The following is a 25,306-nucleotide window of genomic DNA, read 5'->3' as shown; positions in this document are numbered from 1 at the left end:
AATGGAAACTTTCATTTTCGGGCAATTCCATGGTGTTGGGAATACATTTTGCACACTTTAAACATGCTTAGCCAGTTTTATGGCAACATTATTTTTAAGGCTTCATACCAGAAGAGAGAAGTCTAAGTGCCCTATCAACAATGCATATGATATGTTTTGTCATCACTATCAGTTTTTGAGTTAGGGGACAAAAGTGTACTGGTGTTGGACATACTCAGACAATCGCAGTTAAAACTACAATTACAAATCTTACTATTACAAGGTAATTTGTAATTGGCTAGCCTGTTTTTACAAAATAAGACTATTACAATCATAGTAATGAGAATAATAATAATAACAAAAATAAGAATAGTTTTGTGTAAAAGTAGGCTTATATCCTTAACACATCTAAACACCAGAATGGCAACTTTGCTATATGCAGTGGAAGATATTTGCATGCTTTGGGGGAAACCCTATCCACCCTGCGATACCATGTTCCTAATTTATTGCTGTCTTGCATCTTTTCAAACATATGCCTGCATATTTTAACAAAGGGGAGGCTTCTCTAAACGTCTAATGGGCTAGAAACGCGCCTAAATACTTAATTTTCGATGACACCCTAGTGGAACATGGGCATCAGAAACTTACTTTTTGTTGCAACAGTTTGCCCATTTAAATTGTTTAAATTAACAGTTTAAATGTTGTTTAATCGAAAACCACCAACAATGTTTACGTTAATCAAGCTTTATCCTTACCATCCTGGCCTCCAACCCTCATTGGTGAAAGCGAAGCTCTTGGCTGCAAGAACTTCTTCTCCATTTCTTGGTGGTTTTCCGTCTTTAAAAGAACTTAAACTTGGGCTCAACAAGTTGTTGGCCTGTTTCAAACTTTGACATAAGTCGATGAATTCTGCTACGTTCCCTCCAAACAACATTTTAGCAAGCCATGTTTCTGCAACAACCAAAATCTAAAGGGCAGTCGAGTCTTCGCAATGTGTCTTGATGTTATGATTTCGTAAATTCCGTGGGTATTTGTTGGGAAATGTTCCCAACAAAGTGAGTTAAAGGTAGAATAGCAGTGAAGCTGCTAAATATTGTTAAGCAGGCAACGAAGCTCTGTAGCGCTTCGCCTCAAATTTCTCGAAAACAGAACCTCAACCAGCCCAATAAAGATGAATTCGGCGCAACGGTGCGTATAATACTCCATGTGTCGAGTAAAGATGACACAAAATAAAAATGGTGTTCTGATTAACCAGATGCAGCTGCACTTCGAGAAGGGGGAATTTTAACTCTTTCCCCGTTAAAGTTCCATGGAGTCAAAATGAATCAGTGACACGGCAGATACCCTTGCAAGTATGGTTGCCCACAATGAAACAACTCCTGATCTCTCTCATCCAAATTTTGTACCAAGGGCAACGGGTTACCCAATGACTCTCCGTTAAATCTCTAAACTGACACTACCTAGCAAGTGAGGCCCTATAAGTGGTATTTGAAATACGAAATAATTGCAATTTTTTGAGAAAAAAATATGAAATGAAAGGTTTTTTACCATTGAAATATGAAATAATATTTATTCCCAGAATGAAATATCAAAATAGCGAAATAATCGAGTGTTTTATTAAATTCTATGTGAGGATTATTAATCTGATCGCAGAAGCCACACAAAACAGCGAGAATTGAGCTGCTTAGATATTTTTCGAACTCAAAACTCCGAGAAATGACAAGAAAGACAATATTCCTTTCCCTCAACTTGGAGTAGTAATTGCCTTCATGACCAGCAAAACGTATATGAAATTGGAGGGGCCAAAATATTAAGATTGTTAAAGTTTTAAAGCCATCCCCATGGCAAGATAAATTATGAAAATACATACTCTAGAGATGCCAGAAATATCATCTAAGATGGATTCAGTGGCGTAACATACGGTGTGCACCTTTAAGCACAAAACTAAGGGCCCACAAACATTTGCCCCCCCCCCCCCTCGAACTATTCCAGGGCCGCCGAGAGGATTTATGGGCCCCAGGTCAGGATAAAAGTTAAATAGTAAAGCATGGGAAATGCTCCCAGAAATTTTTGAAAATGATGATTGCTTAAATTGCTCTGGTGGCTATTTGGTTGCTAAAATTGCTATGGCGTCTAAACTGCTCTGGTGGCAGTGGCGTAGATAGAAGGAGGTCAGGAGGGGGCAAAAAACCCCTCTCTAGAACTAAACTGCTATTTTGTCGGAAAACCTCTGGTCTTGTCGGAATTAGAAAATAACAGGTACAAGATGATGCGTTTTTATAACTGAAAATAACAAATAGGTGGGTTAGGCACAAGATTTAGGGATATTTAATGGAAGTGATATAATTTATCACAGGTACATTTAATATCTTCGGCAACTGTTTATTTTGTTTCCTTCCAAATCGCGCTGCTTAATTCTATCTAGCATCTCTCACTTTTTAAGTACGATCGAAATAAAATGTACACATCGAATATCATACTTATGTTCCACTGTTTGATATGATTTGCGCATAACTGATATCTAAACACCATAATGCATAAAAATGACAATTTCTTAGAAATTCTAAAAGTTTAGAAAATAGAAAACGTCTAATTCATTAACTAAACTCGACCACAACCGACACCTAATTGCAAATAGATGCGCATGCCATAGTGTAAACTTATATGACATACATATTGCTGTGTGTTGCCCTGTTGCAATCACATTTTTTGGTAACCTTCAGAAGCATAGGCGTAGACTTCAGCTGCTGATGTCACCAGGGACGCCTGCACAAGATTAGGGCAGGAGGGGCAGTGTTGGTGCCGAAGGCAAATCGTTGAATTTGTCTATTAACATAATCGAGCATTCCTAGGTGGGAGGGGGCAAGGGTGGGGTTACATAATAATAAAATATTAACTTGAATATGTGCCACCCATACAGCTGGGTTTTTTACCATCAAAGATTCTAAACATAAAAAAAAATGCTGACGAGATTGTCCATATATGAAAATGGTTATTAAATGGCCTTGTCACTTACTATTCACAATATTTGGTTTTATAAAAATAATGGCTATTATAAATGGGCTAGTTGTGAAATTTTGATTGCCCGGCAAGTTTTTATACCGATTTATCCTCCTTGGATTCCTGAAGTATTTCTGAGGGCACACATCATTTGTTTATCATTTATTATCTTTGCCGCTCTCCCTCTTGTGGCCCACCTTGTCACAGACAAACTTGTCTTGAAGCGAACAAGTGCATCGAAACTTTCTTTAAAGAGCCTCGAGGGCCAAAACGTACTCTCTTGCTTCATCTTCTCGAAGTGCGCGCACAGTTGAAAATATTGTTACTTGACATTATGTCCCTGTTCAATTTGAAACTTTCTCGTGGGCCAATAGTTAAGCTTGTCATTTCTACAGGATATGACCCTTGCATCGAAAAATCATTGACGAAATCTCAAACAGGCGTTCCTCTTGTGTAGAAACTTCTGCATAATTCTCATTTTGTGGAAACTACCCGCCAGAACTAAGACACCTTTATACATTAGCAAGACTTTTCCAAATAATATGAAAAATTTTGGTGTAGCTCATCTACACCTGCAAATGATGGAGATTTTAATCTTGAAATCTTTGGATAATATAAACGTGCCGAACTAGACGAAAGTCAAGTAATTGGTTAACTTAACCATTAGGGGCTACTCTATGCCTTTACCCTTTATACATCCACTGTAACATCATAACCACTTACGCCTCATATCCTTTCAACATGGATATTCCACAATAGTATCAATAAAAGAGGCCCAAAATGGCGAAAATTACCAATTTCCCGTACTTGTGAGTTGCGTATATGGAGACGTCATCAATACTTTGACACGTGATAGTTTTTAACTGGTTGATTTTAGGATATATGCTTCTAAGCATCTTTTGTTCAGTTTTTTATACTCTTTCGATTGATGTTAATTGTTTTAAAATTTGACGATTTTCATTTTTTCCTGACCGTTAAAATTTACGTCATCGATCACGTGACAACTAGGGAGAAATTTTTTGGACACCCTTCAAAGTTTCAAGGCATCAGTCCAAGGAAGTGGAAACAAGTGAAAAACCTCCGGTTACCCTCTCCGCCAGTTTGTTAGGAAAAATTCCCTGTCTAATAGCTATTATCACGTCAGCAAAGGTCGCACGTTGCTTTCCTCTGATGCTTCCAGCCTCTCTGAAGGATTGGTCTCGAGTTGGATCTGACCTTTTGTTCACAATAATTTCATACTTTATTTTGCTGTAAACGCAATTATCTAATGCAACAAATCTTATGCGTGAAACCAATAATATAACAAACTAATCTAAAAATTGGTAAAGCATTTACTTATTTTCCAGGGGGCCCAGCCCCCCTCGCTTTTCGTCAGGAGGGGCTGAAGCCCCTGTTTACGCCTATGTTCAGAAGCTTTTAAACTTCTCTAGTTGAAACCCAAGCCCAAGCCCACAAAGATGACAAATTCTTAACAAAAATATATGACTCAAACTGCTTCTACCTTATTTCATTAATAGACTTTGGTCATTATTGTCTCTAATACAGTCTGTGTTAATGGAGAGGCTAGATTATTACTTAAAATTTTTATTCAATTAAGTTATTATTTATGGCCCCCAAAGCCAAGGGCCCCCTGGTCAGTGACCCCTCTGACCCCCCACTCCTCAGCACTTCACCACAGGTCAGCTATTGACGATTAAACCAGAAAAGGAAAAGAGAACAACTGAAAGATTTAAACGCATAGCAAGTTTTATATGCATGAAAAAATAAACAAAGTATGACAACTATAGAAAGAAAATTTCTGTTCTGTTAACACAATAGAAAATCTGTTAATTCAAAATCCAACCAATGAATCATTTATTTCAAAAAAAGTTCTTTCTTATCGATGCTATAAATATTTTCTGGCCATTCTAATCGATGCTATGCATTTTCTGGCCATTCTTAGAATGTCATATATATATATATATATATATATATATATATATATATATATATATATATATTCAATAGCTCCTAACTTTAAAGTTCTTTAAAAATATAAATAGATACTCAATAAAAAAACAACTTGGTTGACGTTTCGCTATAAGCTTCTTCAGAATAACTAACACATACATCTGGAGCGTAAAATAAGGAATACGAAACAAAAGAACAAAAAGTAACACATTTTACAAGCAAGAACAATAATAGCTAATTTAACAACATAATGATAGTTTCTAAGCACAGCCGGAGGTGAGAAAAGATGGATAAATACAATAGATCAAAGAACAATAGAACAAGTGTGATAGCAGATGGTATAGCATGCAGAAAGGTCCAAGGAAAAGGAACGGTAAATGCTGTCTGTCCCAAAAAAAAATTAAGAAACTAGGTAAATAAATATAATAAATATAGAATGCAAAGAAAAGAAAGAAAGTAGATAGAAAACGTGGAAAAAATAAAAATAAACAAAAGTAACAAGGAGAAAATAAACAAAAAGATAGGAAATAAAAATAAAACTATGTGTCAACTAACCTAATATTAAGGCCCCGGGGCGCAAAAGTTTCTAACTTATACTGCCAGAAACTTTCACGTATCCTACCATTCCCATTAAGTCTATCTATAATAGTAACTTTTATATCTTCGAGAAACCCATGATGATCCTTCCCTGCAAAATGCCGGAAAAAATCAGCCTGAGGTACACCCGAAGAGCCCCCGATAAGCTTACGATTGCACGCCTTGTAGTTATTAAACCTAAGCCTAAAAGGCGTGCAAGTGCTACCCACATACTGTACACCACATACTTTACATTCCATAAGATACACAACATTGGACGAATCACAATTAAACGAAAAATTTATCTTATATTCCTTATCAGTTATATGGGAAGTGAAAGTATCAATGTCACACATAACATTACACACTTGACACCGAGACTTGCCACACGGAGTACAACCCTTGTTATGCGAAACCCCTGCCCCCTCACTATGAAGTTTAGCCCTAACTAGTATATCTTTAAGATTCTTACACCTCTTAAATGATATCAAAGGTGGCTGAGGAAACACCCTCCTATGCTCTTCTGATACTGTAAGCATAGAATGAAGTCTCCCGGCCACCTTGCCCAAATTATTCAAGGCTGGATGGTATGTGGTAACAAATGGAACCCGCCCATTCCCACTGTGTTCATGTTTCCCATTAGCCTTATCCAGTAGTGTAACCCTATCCTGCCTACGTGCCTTATCTATCTGTTCTGTTATAAGTGATTCCTCATACCCCCTTGCCTTTAACCATCCAGCCAAATCCCTTAACCTATCCCGTAACTGGCGATCGTCCGAACAAATCCTACGTAACCTTAAAGCCTGACTATAGGGTATCGCCTTCTTGGTATGCCATGGGTGACAAGACTTCTTATGTAAATACTGATGTGTATCAGTAGGTTTACAAAACAAGTCTGTCGTTAGGACTCCCCCCTCACTTACACTAACCTTAACGTCTAGAAAACTTATACTCTCCCTGGAGTGCTCCCCTGTAAACTTAATGGTATCGTGGCTACTGTTAAGAAAGTTGATGAAGGTCTCAAGCTTCTCCTCGCCATGTGTCCAGATAAAGAAAACATCATCGATGAATCTCATCCAGACAATTGGTGTGTCCACTGATTCCTTCAACAATCTTTCTTCCAACCCAGTCATAAAGAGGTTTGCATAAGCTGGAGCGAACTTAGTTCCTATAGCGGTGCCTAACTTATGTCTATAAAACTTATCATTAAATTCAAAGTAGTTGCTTTCAAGAACCAGAGATGCCAATCCCACTAGGGTATCAGTAGCCACGTTTGGGTTTTCCCTTCTATCCAGCGCTTCCCTGATGGCTTCCAGACCCTCCCCATGTGGAATGCTAGGATAGAGTCCCACAACATCAACTGTACACAGTATAGCCCCCTCTGGTGTCCTACCTATTTCACCTAACTTAGACAAGAAATGATTAGTATCCTTAATGTAAGACCTACCGAGGCTAACCAGTGGATTGAGGTGGTGATCTAGATATTCTGATATATTTTCTGTAACGGTGCCACAATTGGAAATGACTGGTCGACCCTTAACCCCACTTAATCCCTTATGAATCTTAGGTAACAAATAGAACCTACCTAGTTTCCCTTCATTAACTTTAAGAAAATCAGTCACTTCCTTTAACCCGGGATCCTCCACCCTTAACTCATTAATCCTATTATTAACGGCCTTACCCAATTCTATCGTGGGGTCCACCTCAATCTCCTCGTAAACTTGCCTATCACCTAACTGCCGGTTAGCCTCTTCTATGTAATCCCCCCTGTCCCAAACTACAACAGCTGAGCCCTTGTCCGCTTCCTTGATAACTATATTCCTATCACACTTAAAATTATTCAACGCAGAAAGTTCAGAAGAGGAAAGGTTACTGTAATACTTACCATCCGTAGTAATAGACAGCACATCCTTTTCAAGTTGAGAAAGAAAAGATTCTAGCAGAGGATCAGAAGTAGGAGGATTCCAGCTGGACTTACACCTAAATTTAGAAATATTAACGTCCAAAGGGTTTGACTCAGAATCTCGGAAAAACCAGCGTAAACGCATTCTTCTTTTAAAGACATCGAAATCCGCCTTCAGCTGCGCCTTGTCCAAGTCAGTAGGAGTGGGTGAAAATTTCAGACCCTTCGAGAGGAGGCTTATTTCCACTTCGGAAAGGGTCCGGTGTGAAAGATTCACCACATTCCCACTAACAAATTGTCCAATAATCCTGTCTGTAGGTCCTATTACTCCCCCCTCGTCTCCTTGGCAATCTTCTTGCCCTGTGCCGGTAGTTTCCGCAGGTCGTTGTCCCGAACACAGATCCTCTTCGCTGAATAGGTGGCCCTCAATATGTGTTTTCGTCATGAGCCATCGCAAACCATCCGACTGACCATGATTTCCATTTAGTATGGCCATTCCTTTCTTTTGTCTTCTTTTCAGAAGACTGCTATGAAGTTCCCTTAATTGTTCTTTGATGTGTCCCATTTCCTCTTTAGTCAAGTTCTGCCGAAGGCTCTGCATCCGTTCATAGGCTGACACTTCGGCTCTTTCAATATCCTCCCTGTACTTCAATATCATTAGGCAAAGAAGCTGTCTCTCGGCCGTTCTCAAAACACTTGTCCAGGAATTCTCAAATTGTTCTTCTTTCTGGCCAGGATAGGAACAGACTTTTCTCAGGCGAAGGCCAAATGGAGTGACGTCGCAGACACGGCAAAATTCCAGGAAACTCCGATGATGTTCCAACTTGATAAGCGATGCGAATGTTCGAATAATTAAAATAATATGCTCCATAATGTATCATCATTCTATACCTATTCTAAGCAAACTGTATATATATATTCAATAGCTCCTAACTTTAAAGTTCTTTAAAAATATAAATAGATACTCAATAAAAAAACAACTTGGTTGACGTTTCGCTATAAGCTTCTTCAGAATAACTAACACATACATCTGGAGCGTAAAATAAGGAATACGAAACAAAAGAACAAAAAGTAACACATTTTACAAGCAAGAACAATAATAGCTAATTTAACAACATAATGATAGTTTCTAAGCACAGCCGGAGGTGAGAAAAGATGGATAAATACAATAGATCAAAGAACAATAGAACAAGTGTGATAGCAGATGGTATAGCATGCAGAAAGGTCCAAGGAAAAGGAACGGTAAATGCTGTCTGTCCCAAAAAAAAATAAGAAACTAGGTAAATAAATATAATAAATATAGAATGCAAAGAAAAGAAAGAAAGTAGATAGAAAACGTGGAAAAAATAAAAATAAACAAAAGTAACAAGGAGAAAATAAACAAAAAGATAGGAAATAAAAATAAAACTATGTGTCAACTAACCTAATATTAAGGCCCCGGGGCGCAAAAGTTTCTAACTTATACTGCCAGAAACTTTCACGTATCCTACCATTCCCATTAAGTCTATCTATAATAGTAACTTTTATATCTTCGAGAAACCCATGATGATCCTTCCCTGCAAAATGCCGGAAAAAATCAGCCTGAGGTACACCCGAAGAGCCCCCGATAAGCTTACGATTGCACGCCTTGTAGTTATTAAACCTAAGCCTAAAAGGCGTGCAAGTGCTACCCACATACTGTACACCACATACTTTACATTCCATAAGATACACAACATTGGACGAATCACAATTAAACGAAAAATTTATCTTATATTCCTTATCAGTTATATTATTTTGTTCTTTTGTTTCGTATTCCTTATTTTACGCTCCAGATGTATGTGTTAGTTATTCTGAAGAAGCTTATAGCGAAACGTCAACCAAGTTGTTTTTTTATTGAGTATCTATTTATATTTTTAAAGAACTTTAAAGTTAGGAGCTATTGAATATATATATACAGTTTGCTTAGAATAGGTATAGAATGATGATACATTATGGAGCATATTATTTTAATTATTCGAACATTCGCATCGCTTATCAAGTTGGAACATCATCGGAGTTTCCTGGAATTTTGCCGTGTCTGCGACGTCACTCCATTTGGCCTTCGCCTGAGAAAAGTCTGTTCCTATCCTGGCCAGAAAGAAGAACAATTTGAGAATTCCTGGACAAGTGTTTTGAGAACGGCCGAGAGACAGCTTCTTTGCCTAATGATATTGAAGTACAGGGAGGATATTGAAAGAGCCGAAGTGTCAGCCTATGAACGGATGCAGAGCCTTCGGCAGAACTTGACTAAAGAGGAAATGGGACACATCAAAGAACAATTAAGGGAACTTCATAGCAGTCTTCTGAAAAGAAGACAAAAGAAAGGAATGGCCATACTAAATGGAAATCATGGTCAGTCGGATGGTTTGCGATGGCTCATGACGAAAACACATATTGAGGGCCACCTATTCAGCGAAGAGGATCTGTGTTCGGGACAACGACCTGCGGAAACTACCGGCACAGGGCAAGAAGATTGCCAAGGAGACGAGGGGGGAGTAATAGGACCTACAGACAGGATTATTGGACAATTTGTTAGTGGGAATGTGGTGAATCTTTCACACCGGACCCTTTCCGAAGTGGAAATAAGCCTCCTCTCGAAGGGTCTGAAATTTTCACCCACTCCTACTGACTTGGACAAGGCGCAGCTGAAGGCGGATTTCGATGTCTTTAAAAGAAGAATGCGTTTACGCTGGTTTTTCCGAGATTCTGAGTCAAACCCTTTGGACGTTAATATTTCTAAATTTAGGTGTAAGTCCAGCTGGAATCCTCCTACTTCTGATCCTCTGCTAGAATCTTTTCTTTCTCAACTTGAAAAGGATGTGCTGTCTATTACTACGGATGGTAAGTATTACAGTAACCTTTCCTCTTCTGAACTTTCTGCGTTGAATAATTTTAAGTGTGATAGGAATATAGTTATCAAGGAAGCGGACAAGGGCTCAGCTGTTGTAGTTTGGGACAGGGGGGATTACATAGAAGAGGCTAACCGGCAGTTAGGTGATAGGCAAGTTTACGAGGAGATTGAGGTGGACCCCACGATAGAATTGGGTAAGGCCGTTAATAATAGGATTAATGAGTTAAGGGTGGAGGATCCCGGGTTAAAGGAAGTGACTGGTTTTCTTAAAGTTAATGAAGGGAAACTAGGTAGGTTCTATTTGTTACCTAAGATTCATAAGGGATTAAGTGGGGTTAAGGGTCGACCAGTCATTTCCAATTGTGGCACCGTTACAGAAAATATATCAGAATATCTAGATCACCACCTCAATCCACTGGTTAGCCTCGGTAGGTCTTACATTAAGGATACTAATCATTTCTTGTCTAAGTTAGGTGAAATAGGTAGGACACCAGAGGGGGCTATACTGTGTACAGTTGATGTTGTGGGACTCTATCCTAGCATTCCACATGGGGAGGGTCTGGAAGCCATCAGGGAAGCGCTGGATAGAAGGGAAAACCCAAACGTGGCTACTGATACCCTAGTGGGATTGGCATCTCTGGTTCTTGAAAGCAACTACTTTGAATTTAATGATAAGTTTTATAGACAGAAGTTAGGCACCGCTATAGGAACTAAGTTCGCTCCAGCTTATGCAAACCTCTTTATGACTGGGTTGGAAGAAAGATTGTTGAAGGAATCAGTGGACACACCAATTGTCTGGATGAGATTCATCGATGATGTTTTCTTTATCTGGACACATGGCGAGGAGAAGCTTGAGACCTTCATCAACTTTCTTAACAGTAGCCACGATACCATTAAGTTTACAGGGGAGCACTCCAGGGAGAGTATAAGTTTTCTAGACGTTAAGGTTAGTAAAAGTGAGGGGGGAGTCCTAACGACAGACTTGTTTTGTAAACCTACTGATACACATCAGTATTTACATAAGAAGTCTTGTCACCCATGGCATACCAAGAAGGCGATACCCTATAGTCAGGCTTTAAGGTTACGTAGGATTTGTTCGGACGATCGCCAGTTACGGGATAGGTTAAGGGATTTGGCTGGATGGTTAAAGGCAAGGGGGTATGAGGAATCACTTATAACAGAACAGATAGATAAGGCACGTAGGCAGGATAGGGTTACACTACTGGATAAGGCTAATGGGAAACATGAACACAGTGGGAATGGGCGGGTTCCATTTGTTACCACATACCATCCAGCCTTGAATAATTTGGGCAAGGTGGCCGGGAGACTTCATTCTATGCTTACAGTATCAGAAGAGCATAGGAGGGTGTTTCCTCAGCCACCTTTGATATCATTTAAGAGGTGTAAGAATCTTAAAGATATACTAGTTAGGGCTAAACTTCATAGTGAGGGGGCAGGGGTTTCGCATAACAAGGGTTGTACTCCGTGTGGCAAGTCTCGGTGTCAAGTGTGTAATGTTATGTGTGACATTGATACTTTCACTTCCCATATAACTGATAAGGAATATAAGATAAATTTTTCGTTTAATTGTGATTCGTCCAATGTTGTGTATCTTATGGAATGTAAAGTATGTGGTGTACAGTATGTGGGTAGCACTTGCACGCCTTTTAGGCTTAGGTTTAATAACTACAAGGCGTGCAATCGTAAGCTTATCGGGGGCTCTTCGGGTGTACCTCAGGCTGATTTTTTCCGGCATTTTGCAGGGAAGGATCATCATGGGTTTCTCGAAGATATAAAAGTTACTATTATAGATAGACTTAATGGGAATGGTAGGATACGTGAAAGTTTCTGGCAGTATAAGTTAGAAACTTTTGCGCCCCGGGGCCTTAATATTAGGTTAGTTGACACATAGTTTTATTTTTATTTCCTATCTTTTTGTTTATTTTCTCCTTGTTACTTTTGTTTATTTTTATTTTTTCCACGTTTTCTATCTACTTTCTTTCTTTTCTTTGCATTCTATATTTATTATATTTATTTACCTAGTTTCTTATTTTTTTTTGGGACAGACAGCATTTACCGTTCCTTTTCCTTGGACCTTTCTGCATGCTATACCATCTGCTATCACACTTGTTCTATTGTTCTTTGATCTATTGTATTTATCCATCTTTTCTCACCTCCGGCTGTGCTTAGAAACTATCATTATGTTGTTAAATTAGCTATTATTGTTCTTGCTTGTAAAATGTGTTACTTTTTGTTCTTTTGTTTCGTATTCCTTATTTTACGCTCCAGATGTATGTGTTAGTTATTCTGAAGAAGCTTATAGCGAAACGTCAACCAAGTTGTTTTTTTATTGAGTACCTATATATATATATATATATATATATATATATATATATGACATTCTAAGAATGGCCAGAAAATGTACAGTATATATATATATATATATATATATATATATATATATATATATATATATATATATATATATATATATATATATATATATATATATATATATATATATATATATATATATATATATATATTTATATATATAATTATATCATAGATTGAAGAAAGTAAAACTACATGGTTTATCTCTACAAGCCTGTTTCGTGAGTAACTCACTCTTCAGGAGATATATATATAATTATATATATATCAAAATTTTTCTCGCCGCCAACCATGGTGGCGCCTTTCACTAAACCCTGAGCAATAAAAACATTTTGCCCTCCCACTTGCAATCAAATTTCCCCCGGCCCTTTCCCTGGTATCTATGTTCTGATCTCAGCTGCCCCCCTTAACACAGTCAGTTTTACTGGCTTCTCAACCAATGATCGGAATAAACATCAACTCTCGTCATATTCAAATTGCAATTATTTCATGAAAAGAACAACTTAGAAATTTCATAGAACCCCTCCTTGTTAAAATTTTACGACAACATCCCTGCTAGAAATCTACGCAAAATTTTTGTCAGTTTATTAAGTGTCTTTGCCACCCCCCCCCCCCCAGAAAAAATTCTCAATTTCCGCCACTGTCACAACCATTTGCATTCATAGGAATTCTAAGTAGAAGAAATTTATATTTATTCTAAATGTTTCCTGAGGATGCCAGTCATTCAAAAGCTATTACAAATTGACCAAAAAGATTATCAAAGCATTGCCTAACATGGGATACAGTAAAAACCCGCATGTAAGAAACTAGGGATTTAAGAACCTTCTTTGCTTTTTTAATACTCCAAAATATAAGAACCTGTTTAACCAAACAATCAGCAGGTTCTTATATGTATGGCGAAAACAAATTGAATTAACTCAAAACTCGAAGAAAATTAGTTGAAAAAACTGTTATTATAAGACAATTATTGCTATTAATTCATATACAGAACTGTATCACTGATTAATTATTGATGGGCTTTTGACAACGTTGGTACACTAATAATTATTTAGAATGAAGAACAGACCAGATTTAATATTATTTTATGATAATCAGAAACAGCATAAACTCTGTAGAAATTGAGAACCTAGCTAAGAACCTATTAAGCCTAAACTGTAAAAAGTACCCCATGATACAAGAACCTGTTTTTGCCAAGCTCTGAAAAAAGTTGGTTCTTACATGCGGATTATTACCTTATATAGAAGTGAGACCCTATAAGTGGAGGGGGGGGGGGGGCTGACATTATTTATTTTTCATGATGATACCTTGCAATTATATCATATTTCAAAATTAACAAAGCAAAGTATTTTGAAATTGTCGTATGTTCCATTCTGCCTTAAAGTGTCATGAAAAGTTTGACCCACTCACATACAAAATTGACCGAGTCTTCAAAACCAATCTTTGCAGCTACAAATAGTGAAAGTGTATAAAGAATAGATGCATAAAGAATCAAACGAATTCCGTACTTGGGTAAAAATATAGAATTCATTCTCTTTGAAATGTGGAATCATTTGGTACTTTAAAGGGGAATCTAAGGATACTGAATAAAATATTTATCTTTGTTTTGCTCAACTTATTTTTGGGAACAACTAAAAAAGAAACTCGAACAACATACATCTACCAAAGCTGATAGTCTCAAAGTCTTTTGCGCGGAGGGTACAACCTAAAGGGGCCAGTTTTCTACACATGCCTGGAAAAGACAATGAACTTGGAGGATTTTTGGACTTTGAATTTTCGGACATCTTCTTTGGCTCTACTAACCACCAAGAGCCCTAACAACCAGTAAATCCAGTTGTTTAATGGATTTTTCATACTACAGTCATACTGTTATTTCTAATCACTTACAGTCTTAGGTTCATTTCAATAGAAAGAAATAAAGGTAAAATAATGTTAATGCGAAGCTTAAGCTAAGTGAAATGAACTCTTATGAAAATTGAAGAACGAACAATATCTTTCTGAATATTATTATAAGCAAATCAATCCTGCATCTTAAATGGCTTACAAAACAGTGGTTTAGTGGTCTTAGGAAGAATTCCTGTTAAGTACATGTGGAACAAACAATGTAGATAAAAACATATTTATGATGTTATTTGATGTTCTCGTCTATTTCTTTGAGATTATATAAGCCAAAAGTATTTGCGGTAGACTAAACTAAAATGATATTAAGATTGAATTCGGCGAGGCCATTGTTGAAGAAAGCTCTGAAGAAAAACTGCTAGGGGGGATAACAGATAAAAATCTTAATTTCAAAAGTCACGTCTCAAATTTATGCAAAAGGGCCAGCCAAAAACTGCATGCCCTTGCTAAAGTATCGCCATTTATGGGTTCTGATAAACTGCTTTCCCAAATGACAGCTTCATAAAAGCTCAGTTTAGCTACTGCCCCCTAATTTGGATGTTCCATGACAGATGTCTGAATGCTAAAGTAAATAAAATCCACGAAAGAGCACTCAGAATTGTTCATAAAGACAGTCATGCTGACTACAAAGCATTGCTGACATTGGATAATGCAGTATCAATTCACCAACGCAATCTACAGTACTTGATGATAGAAATATACAAAACCAAACATAACCTGAACCCTAGTTTCATGAGTGAGATTTTTGAAACAAGAAATGTACATTATGATTTGCGAACTAAGAATAATCTTTGCATTCCAAAAGCCAGGACAACTTCTTATAGTATAGAAACTGTGAGAAATTTGGGTCAAAAACTGTGGCAAAAACTACCTCACAGTAGAATTAAGAGCACACCCTGTAGAATGCGACTGTAGATTATGTAAAATATTTATGGCTGGGTTTAGGTTTTATTTAGAATATTATACCTTAAACATTTTTAACATTGTACCATATTTATTTTATAATAATTCTTCATAGATAGTTGGCCTCAATTAGCTTCTTCATAGCGTTTAGACGTTCATCTAGTACACCAACTTTAAACAAATTATTTATTATTAGTATTATTATTATTATTATATTTTATGCTATTGATATTTTTCCAATACGTAAAGTATGAAAAGCCTTTTAAACCCCTAGAAAGATTGAAAAGATTAAAAGAACAACCCAGGTGTAATATAGTTGGTATCTTAAAAGGTCTATAGATCAATAGTCTCTTATATAATCAAGTATTTGTAATTACAAACGTGCATTTTTTTCCTCTCTATGTTATGGCCCCGGGGGGTAGACAGAGTTGATGCTCCCCGGGGTATCGTCTTTGTACTGTATGTAAAGAAGCGTGTAGTTAAGGTATTACAGTAACTTGTTATGTAACTTTTCAGAATATATAAAAAGTCATTGCTGTTATCAAGTATATAATTCTCACATAACATTTAAAGAGGTATTCTGTTATTTTGTTATTTAATATTTCATACTAGGAACCAAAGTTATTTCATATTTCAAGACTTAAAAACGTAAATATATATATTATCATTACGAGGATCTCAATTATTTCATATTTCAAACACCCCTTATAGACCAGAGGTGAGAGGTGGAACATTATCACCTGAGCTGGCAATTAACCAGACTAACTTTTTCTGACTCAATTTTTTGTGTAGATTACGAATCCGGATGTTGCTTTGGCGTTTAGGGGGGCGTTTTCTAGATATAGGGGGTCAAAGACCAAAAACACACGATGTGACCTAATTTGACCGTTTTCCGCTATCACAATTTAAAAATTGGTAATTTTTGGTATGATCTGGTGATAATAGTTTCAAAATTACGTATATTCTTGAAATATAAGAAGTTTTGAAACTTGTTGTTCAACATCGTTCAAAGAAAAGGGATCCGTTGATATAGACAAAGCTCTTCGTAATCCTCTTGCCCTTGCAACAACTGACGGATACAGACGTAAAACAGCCCAGATACTAAAGCTACTACATACAGCATTAAAATCAATCATGGTACCAGAAAGCCCGGTGCCAAAAATTAATCTGGAAAAATAATCGGTGAAATTTCGATGAGAACTTGAAAAATCTTTGGAGTAAAGAAATGAAAAACTTTCTGTAAGTTATTTTATCTTCAACATAGAATTATCTGGAGCACAATTATAAAAGTTACAAAAATCGAATACTTTGATGTATACCAAGAGACAATTGAACTATCAATATAAGGAAAATTCTAAAAGATCATTGAACATAATTTCAAAAGATAAAGAGATAGTATTAAAAAGACATAAAAACATTCGAGATCTAAAAACTAACACATGGGGACACATGGGTAACACCCCTCCCCCCAAGAATTCTGAATCTGTTCTTAACTCGTTAGATTCGGCATGCTTGGTGCTTACTCAGCAAACTTGGTACCCAGGGTACAAACTTTGCGGGTGCGTTAGTTAAAAAAATCAATAACAGTCGATGGTATACTCTGCACGTTAATATTTCAACCGTTAATTTGCAAACTGAAACCAGTGGGAGCTAAACTCCACATTACAATTTTTCAGCGTTGGGTGCACTAATGATGAGAATGACTACCAGAAAATCGATTAAAACCGTCAAATAGCGTTCCACCCGCGGATATTTATTTTAAGAATAAGACTGTATTGTAAAGTAGTGAAAATGTCTTCAATGAGTGAATTTCCCAGCAAACTGGAAGCAGCAAAGTTCGAAAATTTCCCCGACCTTTTGCAACCAGGGTGCCGCCTCAGGTACTAACTTTCGTGTAATGGTTCCTATTCTGTTTAATGATTAAATGACGTCTTGTTTTATTACTCAGAAAAGTTTACAGCGTTGTGAATATAGAAAAATCAAGGAAAAAGACCTACAAAGAACTTTCTTAGCATATGTCTTTTGTCTTTTTAGGGATATTTTGTTAAAAAAGCGAGTTACCCACAAAAGAATATCACGCTCTAAGTAGCTGTTCTTTCTTGTTTGTTACATTCATGTCCTGTCATAATCGCAATTGCATCTTTTTGCAATTGGGATTCCATGCTTTCTCTCCAATTGCATAGCCCCCCTATCGGAAGGTCAAGCCCCTCCGTCGGAGAATTTCTAGCGCCACAATAAGTAGTCAAAACTCAACGATCGAGTAATATACTTTGCAAGAAAAAATTCTTGTGTTAAGACTGAGAGCAAAGGGGTAACTCAGGTGGGAAAGTCAAACACAAACCATGGAAAAGCAGATACCAAAATCTGCTACCTACTTCACCATGCCCTACAGATGAATAATGGACAGAAGACAGTTTGCATTGTGCGCTCTGAAGATGTTGATATTCTTGTTATCCTTTTAGCCAACGAGGCTAAAAACTTGCATGTCTTTATGGAGTACGGAAGAGAAAAATACAGGAGAGTACTGGATCTAAATGCTTTTGCGCAATCTTTATTGCGGAAGCAAGCGCTCCTTGGCCTGCATGCTGCCCCCATGCAAAAGCAGTCTCGAAAAACACTTAAAGCGTGCAAACTTTGTAGCAAGGGTATAGAGACAAGCTTTACAAAGCATAATCAACAAAGAAGAACCAGTCAATCACGGCTGGTTAGAAGATCTGTTAATTGATTGGTTCATGGAGCCCTACTATACTATCCTGAGGACATTGCGGAGCTATTGTTTGCAAGCGAAGAAAAATAAAGCGAATCAGAAGGAGAAAGCGAATAAAGTAAACGCTTTAAGAATACAGAAATAGTGAAATTCCCCTTCCCTGTAATTGCCTGCCCCCCCCTCCATCAATGCCAGAAAAGACCAATTTTGACAGAGCATTGATCAACATACCAATTTTTAATAAAATTAAACATTTTCTAAAATGCAATAATTGAATACAGTCAAATTGGGACAATTTGTGTTTTTTGGTCTTTGACCCCCTATATCTAGAAAACGCCCCCCCTAAACGCCAAAGCGACACCCGGATTCGTAATCTACACAAAAAATTGAGTCAGAAAAAGTTAGTCTGGTTAATTGCCAGCTCAGTTGATAATGCTCCCCCTCTCACCTCTGGTCTATTATAGGGCCTCAGAAGTGTTTTAAGCCAAAGTAGAAAGAGCGTCTTTTATTAAGTGTTTCCACAACCCCACCAAGCTATCAATAGATAAAGCGAGTAGCAAGCAAATACTTCAGTTTATTTGGTATCAAAGAATTAATAAATCCAATTCCTTAATTGGAAGCAGGATGGGCCTTTTGATGATTTTGAAATATTTCATCTGTTAATTTTGAAATATGAAATGATGGCAAGATTCCGTTATGGAATATAAAATAATGTCAACCCCCCCCCCCCCCCCTTGTAGGGCCTCTGAACTGAGCGGTAGTCAGCCTGCCTAGACCAATCAAGTCATCAGAAATCGCAGCGCCAACCTTGGGGGATGTTTACATATTCTGTGCAAGTGGGCAAACTGTAACTTCGAAGCCGATGTGACCTATTATTTTATACAATACACAAATATTGGTAGAAATATATTTCATAAGAAATTAAGACTCAAAAATTTTAAAATTCGAGAAAACAGCAGGCTTATAAAGGTCGCCAAAAGTATTATTCTTTGTTTAACAAAAGTTGCTCTAAATAATTACAAATTCTATATGGCTTTTTAAACTTATAATTTCCAACAGGTTTGATTTTCATAATTAATTGTGCAACTTAATGCGAGTTTTAGGGGACATTTCAAAACTCTGTCAAAGGTATCTTTTTGTTTTCTTATTTTATGGTGTTGCTTAGGCTAGATGCCGTAAATTATTTTAGAATATCCAACCTCGGGAAAATAACAACGAAAATAAATTTGTTGCTTCTCGAAGTTGTTTTAAGGATACTTGAAGTTTAACAAAAGCGCCACTTGTGTCTTGAAAATGGTCTACATAAGAGATTATAGAAAACAATAATCATTTTAGAAAGCAGGGTGTGACCACGAAATGGGTGTGGTCTAAGGGGGGTGTGGTCGACCCTCTTTCTCATTTCGGCGGTAGTCAGATTTTTGGCTGGATCCGCCTTTGAGGTTCCTATTCAGGTGTTCCCTGAAATGCTTGACAAGCGGAAAACTACATGCTACAGCGTATCATGTGGTCATATCTATATCAGTTGACAAAGAAACCTGAGAAGTACGTTGCAAATGACACGTCATTTGAGTCGACCATTGGACAATTGGAATTTTCTTTCACTTTGTTCCGTTTTCCTTCTTCAAAAATTCATATTGAGACGAAATGAATGCTGCCCCCAAATTTCTAAATAATCATTTTAGTTGCTGATAGGTTTTATCAGAGTTTTTGCAGGTTTTTAGTTTCTTTCTTTTTCTTTACAGGACACATGTTGCTAACAGCAAATATTGTTGAAATGTATATCCCATAAAAAGATTCGATTTTATTACTATTATTCTTTCAAATTCGAAGGAAAGTGTCAATGCGATGAATCCTCTAACAAAGTTCTTAGGGAGAAAACTTGCGAGGGTCTAGTCTGGTCTGGTCATTGTTGCTGTTTAACATTCTGAGAAATCGTTCCAACTATTTTCTGATAGGATTCAGGGTAAAGAGCCTAAAGCAATTGAAATCTTAACGACCAAACCAAATTATGGCCTAACATTACAAAAAGCTCATTTCGCCCTTCTGTAACAGAATCCTAGTTTGCAAACTCCGCTTAAACGTTTTGTTAGCTAAAAGAGGGGGCTAACAAACAAAAATTTTCGACAAGAGTATCATTTTAGGAAAAAATTCCCTTTGATCAATACCTTCTCTGAGTTTGCATGAATTCAAAGAAAGGGGTTTCCTGAAAAATCACATAGATACGGCCTCTTAATTTTTTATGGGCTGCTCAAATTTTAAACGAAAATGTTTTAAAATCAAGACTTATTAGTAATACAATTTGATTATAACAATTGACAAAAAACCTTACCAAAAATTTCCCATAAGATAATTTTCTCCTAATTTTCTTCTTAAATTTCGCGGGAAATATGCGACCGTTTGCTGTGGCAGAAATCCTTCAAGGGGACTGAGTACCATTTAACAAGCCCCGGGGGGACAAGAAACTCCATGTAGTTGGCATTTAACAAGCTGATTTAAGCACCACGTAGGAAAACTCCAAAGCAAAGTATGATATATTGCAAAGCAATATTAATAATTGCAATTGATCTCGCAAAATGTTCTTTCTGCCAACTACCATTACTAGGTAAGTGAATTGCTGGTTCAAATTAAAATGGCGTCGTTCACATCAATAGAACGATAACTATCAAGTTCTTGACAGCTCAAAAATATACAGGACTGTAGGGAAACGCCTCATCAGGTACCATGATGCGTCTTTATTTCTGAGAATTATGCTGCTTGAAGAATTTGTTGCTGTCAAGCAATGATCATTCAGCCCGAAGCAGTTGCGGCTTCATTAGGAATGAATGTGGGACAATTTATCTTTCAGCTTTTGTCACAACATGATCTGGTTGGTGCAGGTAACGTTTTCAATATCAATTCAAAGAAACAAGAGAGTTTAAATGAAAATTGCACTGAAATTCGGGGCGTTGTGGCTAGGCGGGACACCGGAAAATTTTCCGGTGGACCCCAAACAAGTGAGTTTGTAAAACCCAGGACAAACAGGCCTCTGTGGAAGAGATGCATGGGATATGAACAGGGCTGCCAAGAGGGGGACAAGAAGTGACACACTGCCCCAAGGCCTCGTGGTCTAGGGGGCCTCTTAATACAAGGAATTCCAATTTAAGAACAGATTTTTAAAGAAACGCAACAAATTATGCCTAAAAATCGTCAAACTTGGTAAATGACTGCAAAAAATGTTCTAGAATGTATTTCATGCTTATTTAGAGGGCGTGGCCGCAAGAATTTTCTGAGCGCTTCGCTTCGCAGTGCACCAACCTACCATCCACAAAGGGTTAGAAAAAAAGGGATGCACCCAAACAAATATAGCCAATGAACTTTTAAGATGATAAAAACTGCAGGTACGTACCAATTTTTTGCGACCTGTGGTTTGTGATTGGAGATGTCATACAAATGATTGGGCCCCCTTTTGATCATTTTCTCCCGGCCCTTTTCTAAGAGCCACAATGCCCCTGACTGAAATAGTGCAAAATAGTAATTTTCCTCAAAAAGGGGTTTTGTTTCAAGGTTTTTCTTGGGTAACAAAGGTATGCGTATCTTGCCGTCGCTTCTTGATCCGCAGAGGCTGTCGCTGTCATGGGCTTGAATGGAAGATCTTTTATTTCGATTTAGGATTTCATTTGCATTGACAGTAAGATCCCCTCTCAAACAGCTACCCCGCATGATACTTTAGCGTCCATGTTTCGTAGCTAACTTGAATAAAGAAACCAGGTGAGCCAGAACCAAAGAAATTCTTGCGAATTAGACCTTTGCGTTATATTGTGCGGACATTTTTGCGGATCCTATATTTTGCGGAAGTTCATTTTTCTCTTGTACGACTCTAAATACGTCGGGTTTGTTAAATAAAAGATCCTGAAATTCTCACCCTTCAGATATTCTTGATTCCAAACAGATCAAAGAAAAGGACACAGAGATACTTGCAATCATCAAGAAGAGATGTGATCATTTTGTTCTGGAAACCAATCGAAATTCGAAGGGGTGGATGGCAGGGCCGGCCATGCCCTCCATGGCTCCCATTTTTCTGCAGACCAAAAAAATCTTAGGCAAAAGTAGAAAGAAATGTAGTATATCATTGTAAGTAACTGTGCCTAGCATTCCCTTTAATATGCGCTTTGCTTTAGCTTGGTTGCTATGTCTTTTCCGAAGAAGACACATATAAAATTGAATATTAAATTCTATTAAAACTTGTTTTGTCCAGCGCAGTCTGAAAGTTTTTCAAATCCATAGTTATTTTAATCAAAAGCGCTTTATTCCTAAAGAATTTAATATCTCATGTTACAAATGATATCCCAACTGTACAAATTGTTTATTGTTTATTCTTGCTTAATCGTTTATTTTTAGCAAGATAAAATAAGTTCCCTATCTTATCTTGCTTTAGTTGATAGTTCTTTTGACGATATTTCAATGTTAATATTATTTATTAAACCTTGTTTCATTTATTTTTCTCCTCAAATTTTTGGGTAATTTAAAAACCTAATAGAGAGTTTCATAAAGAGCTATGTTATTTTAAAACTTTGCAAGACCTTCCCTTTTTCAAGCCAACATTTCAATAGACGAGACTTCCTATGCAGACGACTTAAGAAAGGAATGGATTATTGTAAGGAATAGAATAAGGGGATGTATCGATTAAACAAAGCATAAACATATTGCCTTGGATTTTCTTTTAGTCGAAATCTACTTTAGATACATTCTCTGGCCATTCCTGAGATAATATAATTCTAAAATTTTTCTTGCCACCAACTATGGTGGCGGCCTTCCCTGAACCCTTTCAATCCTTTGATATATTAGCCGCTCTTGTTATATAAGCCGAATATTGTTGAATGTTTCTCTGAATTCTTTAAAGCTTTGCGTAAGACATTTTTGCGGAAAAGGGTCAAAAGGCAAACAGTGAATTCCGCGAAATTTTCTTCCGCAAAAAATTTCACGAAAATAATTTCTTCCTTTAAGGAATGTTTTAATTGGCTACGTCACAAAGTAAAGGGACATGACAACGAAAGCTTCGTCGAATCAAAGACCCTTTTTCCCGAATCTAAAACTAATTTCGCAATTGATTAATCTACTTCTATTAAAGAAACATTCAACATGACGGATTAAAATAAAGTTAAGTTATGAACAAGATTATATAAACTGTAAAAACGGCCAATTTGACACAAAGGATGCTTTTTTGTTGTTTCGTAAAATGTTGGAGGGCATATGCACAAAATCTTCTAGTCTAAGCTCTTAGTTTTTCTTTATTGATGAATTAGCAGAGCGTTTATTTGAAGAAAAAAAGAAGGAGAAGGAGAACAGAGCCTTGTGGTACACAAGAAGTAACTCTGCAATGGGTTTAGTTGTGTCTTTTAATTTAGTTACAGTCATCAAACCATGCTAATGCTGTATTTGAATACCACAGCGCACATGTTTACTGAGAACAAACTTGCGATTGACAGTATCAAAGACTTTGTGGAGATTCAAGAAAATTTCCCCATCTATTTTTCCAATGATCCAAAGTATCCTTCATAGAATCATAAATCAAAGCAAGATTTATTGAAAGAATTTTCCACCAAAAATTACGGAAATTGAATACAAATGAAAAACGACCAGAAACTTTTTATCATCATTCTTATATCAAATAAATGCATTTTTATTCACAAGGAAACGTAAACAATTTCCAATTTTTGGAGCTCCTTGGATTTGTTCATTTTCTGAGCTTAGTGGGCGTTCAATTTTTACAAAAAACCCTATGGATTTTCTACATAGAACACTAGGACTTTCACCAGATGGATTAGGGTTAGACTTTCCCCCTCTCTCCGAGCAGGGAGGCCTAACAATGTCTGTACAATCCTTGCCAAAATTGTTGCAACACTTGCGCAAAGCTAAAGCTTTTTCCAAAAAAACCCATCCCCCTCTACACCCCATTACAATGTTGTTCAATTGGGCTGTTGAGATCCTAAAAGTAATTTTTTTTAATGAAAGCTGTATGAAGGTATTGAAAAAATAAATCAACACTGTGCAGGGGAAGGGGTCAAAATTTTGGAAGCAGCAGTGATATTTTGGTAAAGTAATTTTAGACTTGCTTTTTTATTTTGCATGGTGCAATGGGAAGGCGTTCAAGTCATTTTTGGCAAGGGTTGTAGCTGTGATTATGAACGTCTATACATTGATTAAGAATTTTTCTAATTCGCTTAGTCTACTCAGTATATTATATCACATTCAGTTTAAAACTGAAAATTGCATAATAAGCTGTAACACGTTACTTTTGGTTTCGCTACACAAGCCTTTGCAACCCTTTGTTTGCAAGTAATTTATTACTTTCGAAAGAAGTCTTTTATTTTTAATTTATGCAATATTTTAAACAAATTAGAATAATTTACAACCAGTTCCCGAGTACCAGGAAAACGAGGCCGGAACAGTTCTAACGGAAAATTGATTGAGGATGTAGAGTCTATTTTGGTGCTAGCAAAGACAGGAAATTTGCTCAATCTGGGATTGTACGTGCGGGGAATCGAGATAAAAAGAAAGGTGTCATGGATTTACAAGTTAGATAATAGGTCATTGAGAGCTGAAACTCCTGCAGCAGCGATTACGTCGGAACAGTAAAATTTCAAATGGCACGCGCTTGTTCATTTGTCTGTCGCTTTTCGTTGGATAACTAAACTGTCGCCTGTTTTGAAACCCAATGGGAATTTTTTTCACTGGATGGTTTTCAAACTTCGAAAAGCATTGGATAATTCTGAGGGCTTCACAAACAAACTGCATTAAAATTTGGTAAATATGAACAATGAACATATGGTTTTAAATGAACTTGACATGCTTGTAGAAGAGGATGAGGATGAAGACAATGTTTACATTTTGCTGGCAAGGAAAGAAAAAGAATTGCTTTATGCTGCCGAGGCAGGACAGCTTTTAATTGCAAGAAACGAAGAACTAAAAAATTGCTACGAGCGTTTAAATTCAGAATTCGCGGAGAAAATTGAGGTTTGTTGTTGAAAGTTTTCATTTGGGTCAAAGCTACACAACTGCCAGTTTGATTTTTCTATTAAATTAAGAATGATTTCCAGTGGAAGTAGATTATTCACGTTTTTATTGAACATGAGCCACCAACAAGTTT

General features: G+C 36.9%; 3 protein-coding genes across 3 annotated transcripts in view; 2 read left to right on the top strand and 1 right to left on the bottom strand.

Moving 5' to 3' along the window:
• LOC135683934 (E3 ubiquitin-protein ligase RNF10) overlaps window positions 1-1,180 on the bottom strand; it is a 41,861-nt gene extending 40,681 nt beyond the window's left edge. Inside the window, exon 1 of the mRNA XM_065199341.2 lies at window positions 735-1,180. Coding sequence (XP_065055413.2) covers window positions 735-798 — 64 coding nt within the window. The 5' untranslated portion in view covers window positions 799-1,180. The remainder of the gene's footprint in view (window positions 1-734) is intronic.
• Window positions 1,181-9,207: 8,027 nt separating this feature from the next.
• LOC135694800 (uncharacterized) lies at window positions 9,208-12,639 on the top strand. Its single transcript, XM_089109275.1, has one exon. The coding sequence runs from the start codon at window positions 9,382-9,384 to the stop codon at window positions 12,190-12,192; it is 2,811 nt and encodes a 936-aa protein (XP_088965401.1). The 5' UTR covers window positions 9,208-9,381; the 3' UTR covers window positions 12,193-12,639.
• An 11,956-nt stretch (window positions 12,640-24,595) lies between these two features.
• The window catches only part of LOC135683302 (BICD family-like cargo adapter 1), a 33,319-nt gene continuing 32,608 nt past the window's right edge, over window positions 24,596-25,306 (top strand). Inside the window, exon 1 of the mRNA XM_065198520.2 lies at window positions 24,596-25,173. Within this exon, the coding sequence (XP_065054592.2) occupies window positions 24,970-25,173 (204 nt within the window). The 5' untranslated portion in view covers window positions 24,596-24,969. The remainder of the gene's footprint in view (window positions 25,174-25,306) is intronic.

Source organism: Rhopilema esculentum, chromosome 7 (assembly GCF_057945365.1).
Source record: "Rhopilema esculentum isolate cy_ngs chromosome 7, ASM5794536v1, whole genome shotgun sequence".
Classification (NCBI taxonomy): domain Eukaryota; kingdom Metazoa; phylum Cnidaria; class Scyphozoa; order Rhizostomeae; family Rhizostomatidae; genus Rhopilema; species Rhopilema esculentum.
This window is presented reverse-complemented; position numbering and strand designations above follow the sequence as displayed.

What these genes read in the sequence shown, in the direction of transcription:
- LOC135694800 (XM_089109275.1), top strand. Translation starts at nt 9,382, where the DNA reads ATGGAGCATATTATTTTAATTATTCGAACATTCGCATCGCTTATCAAG.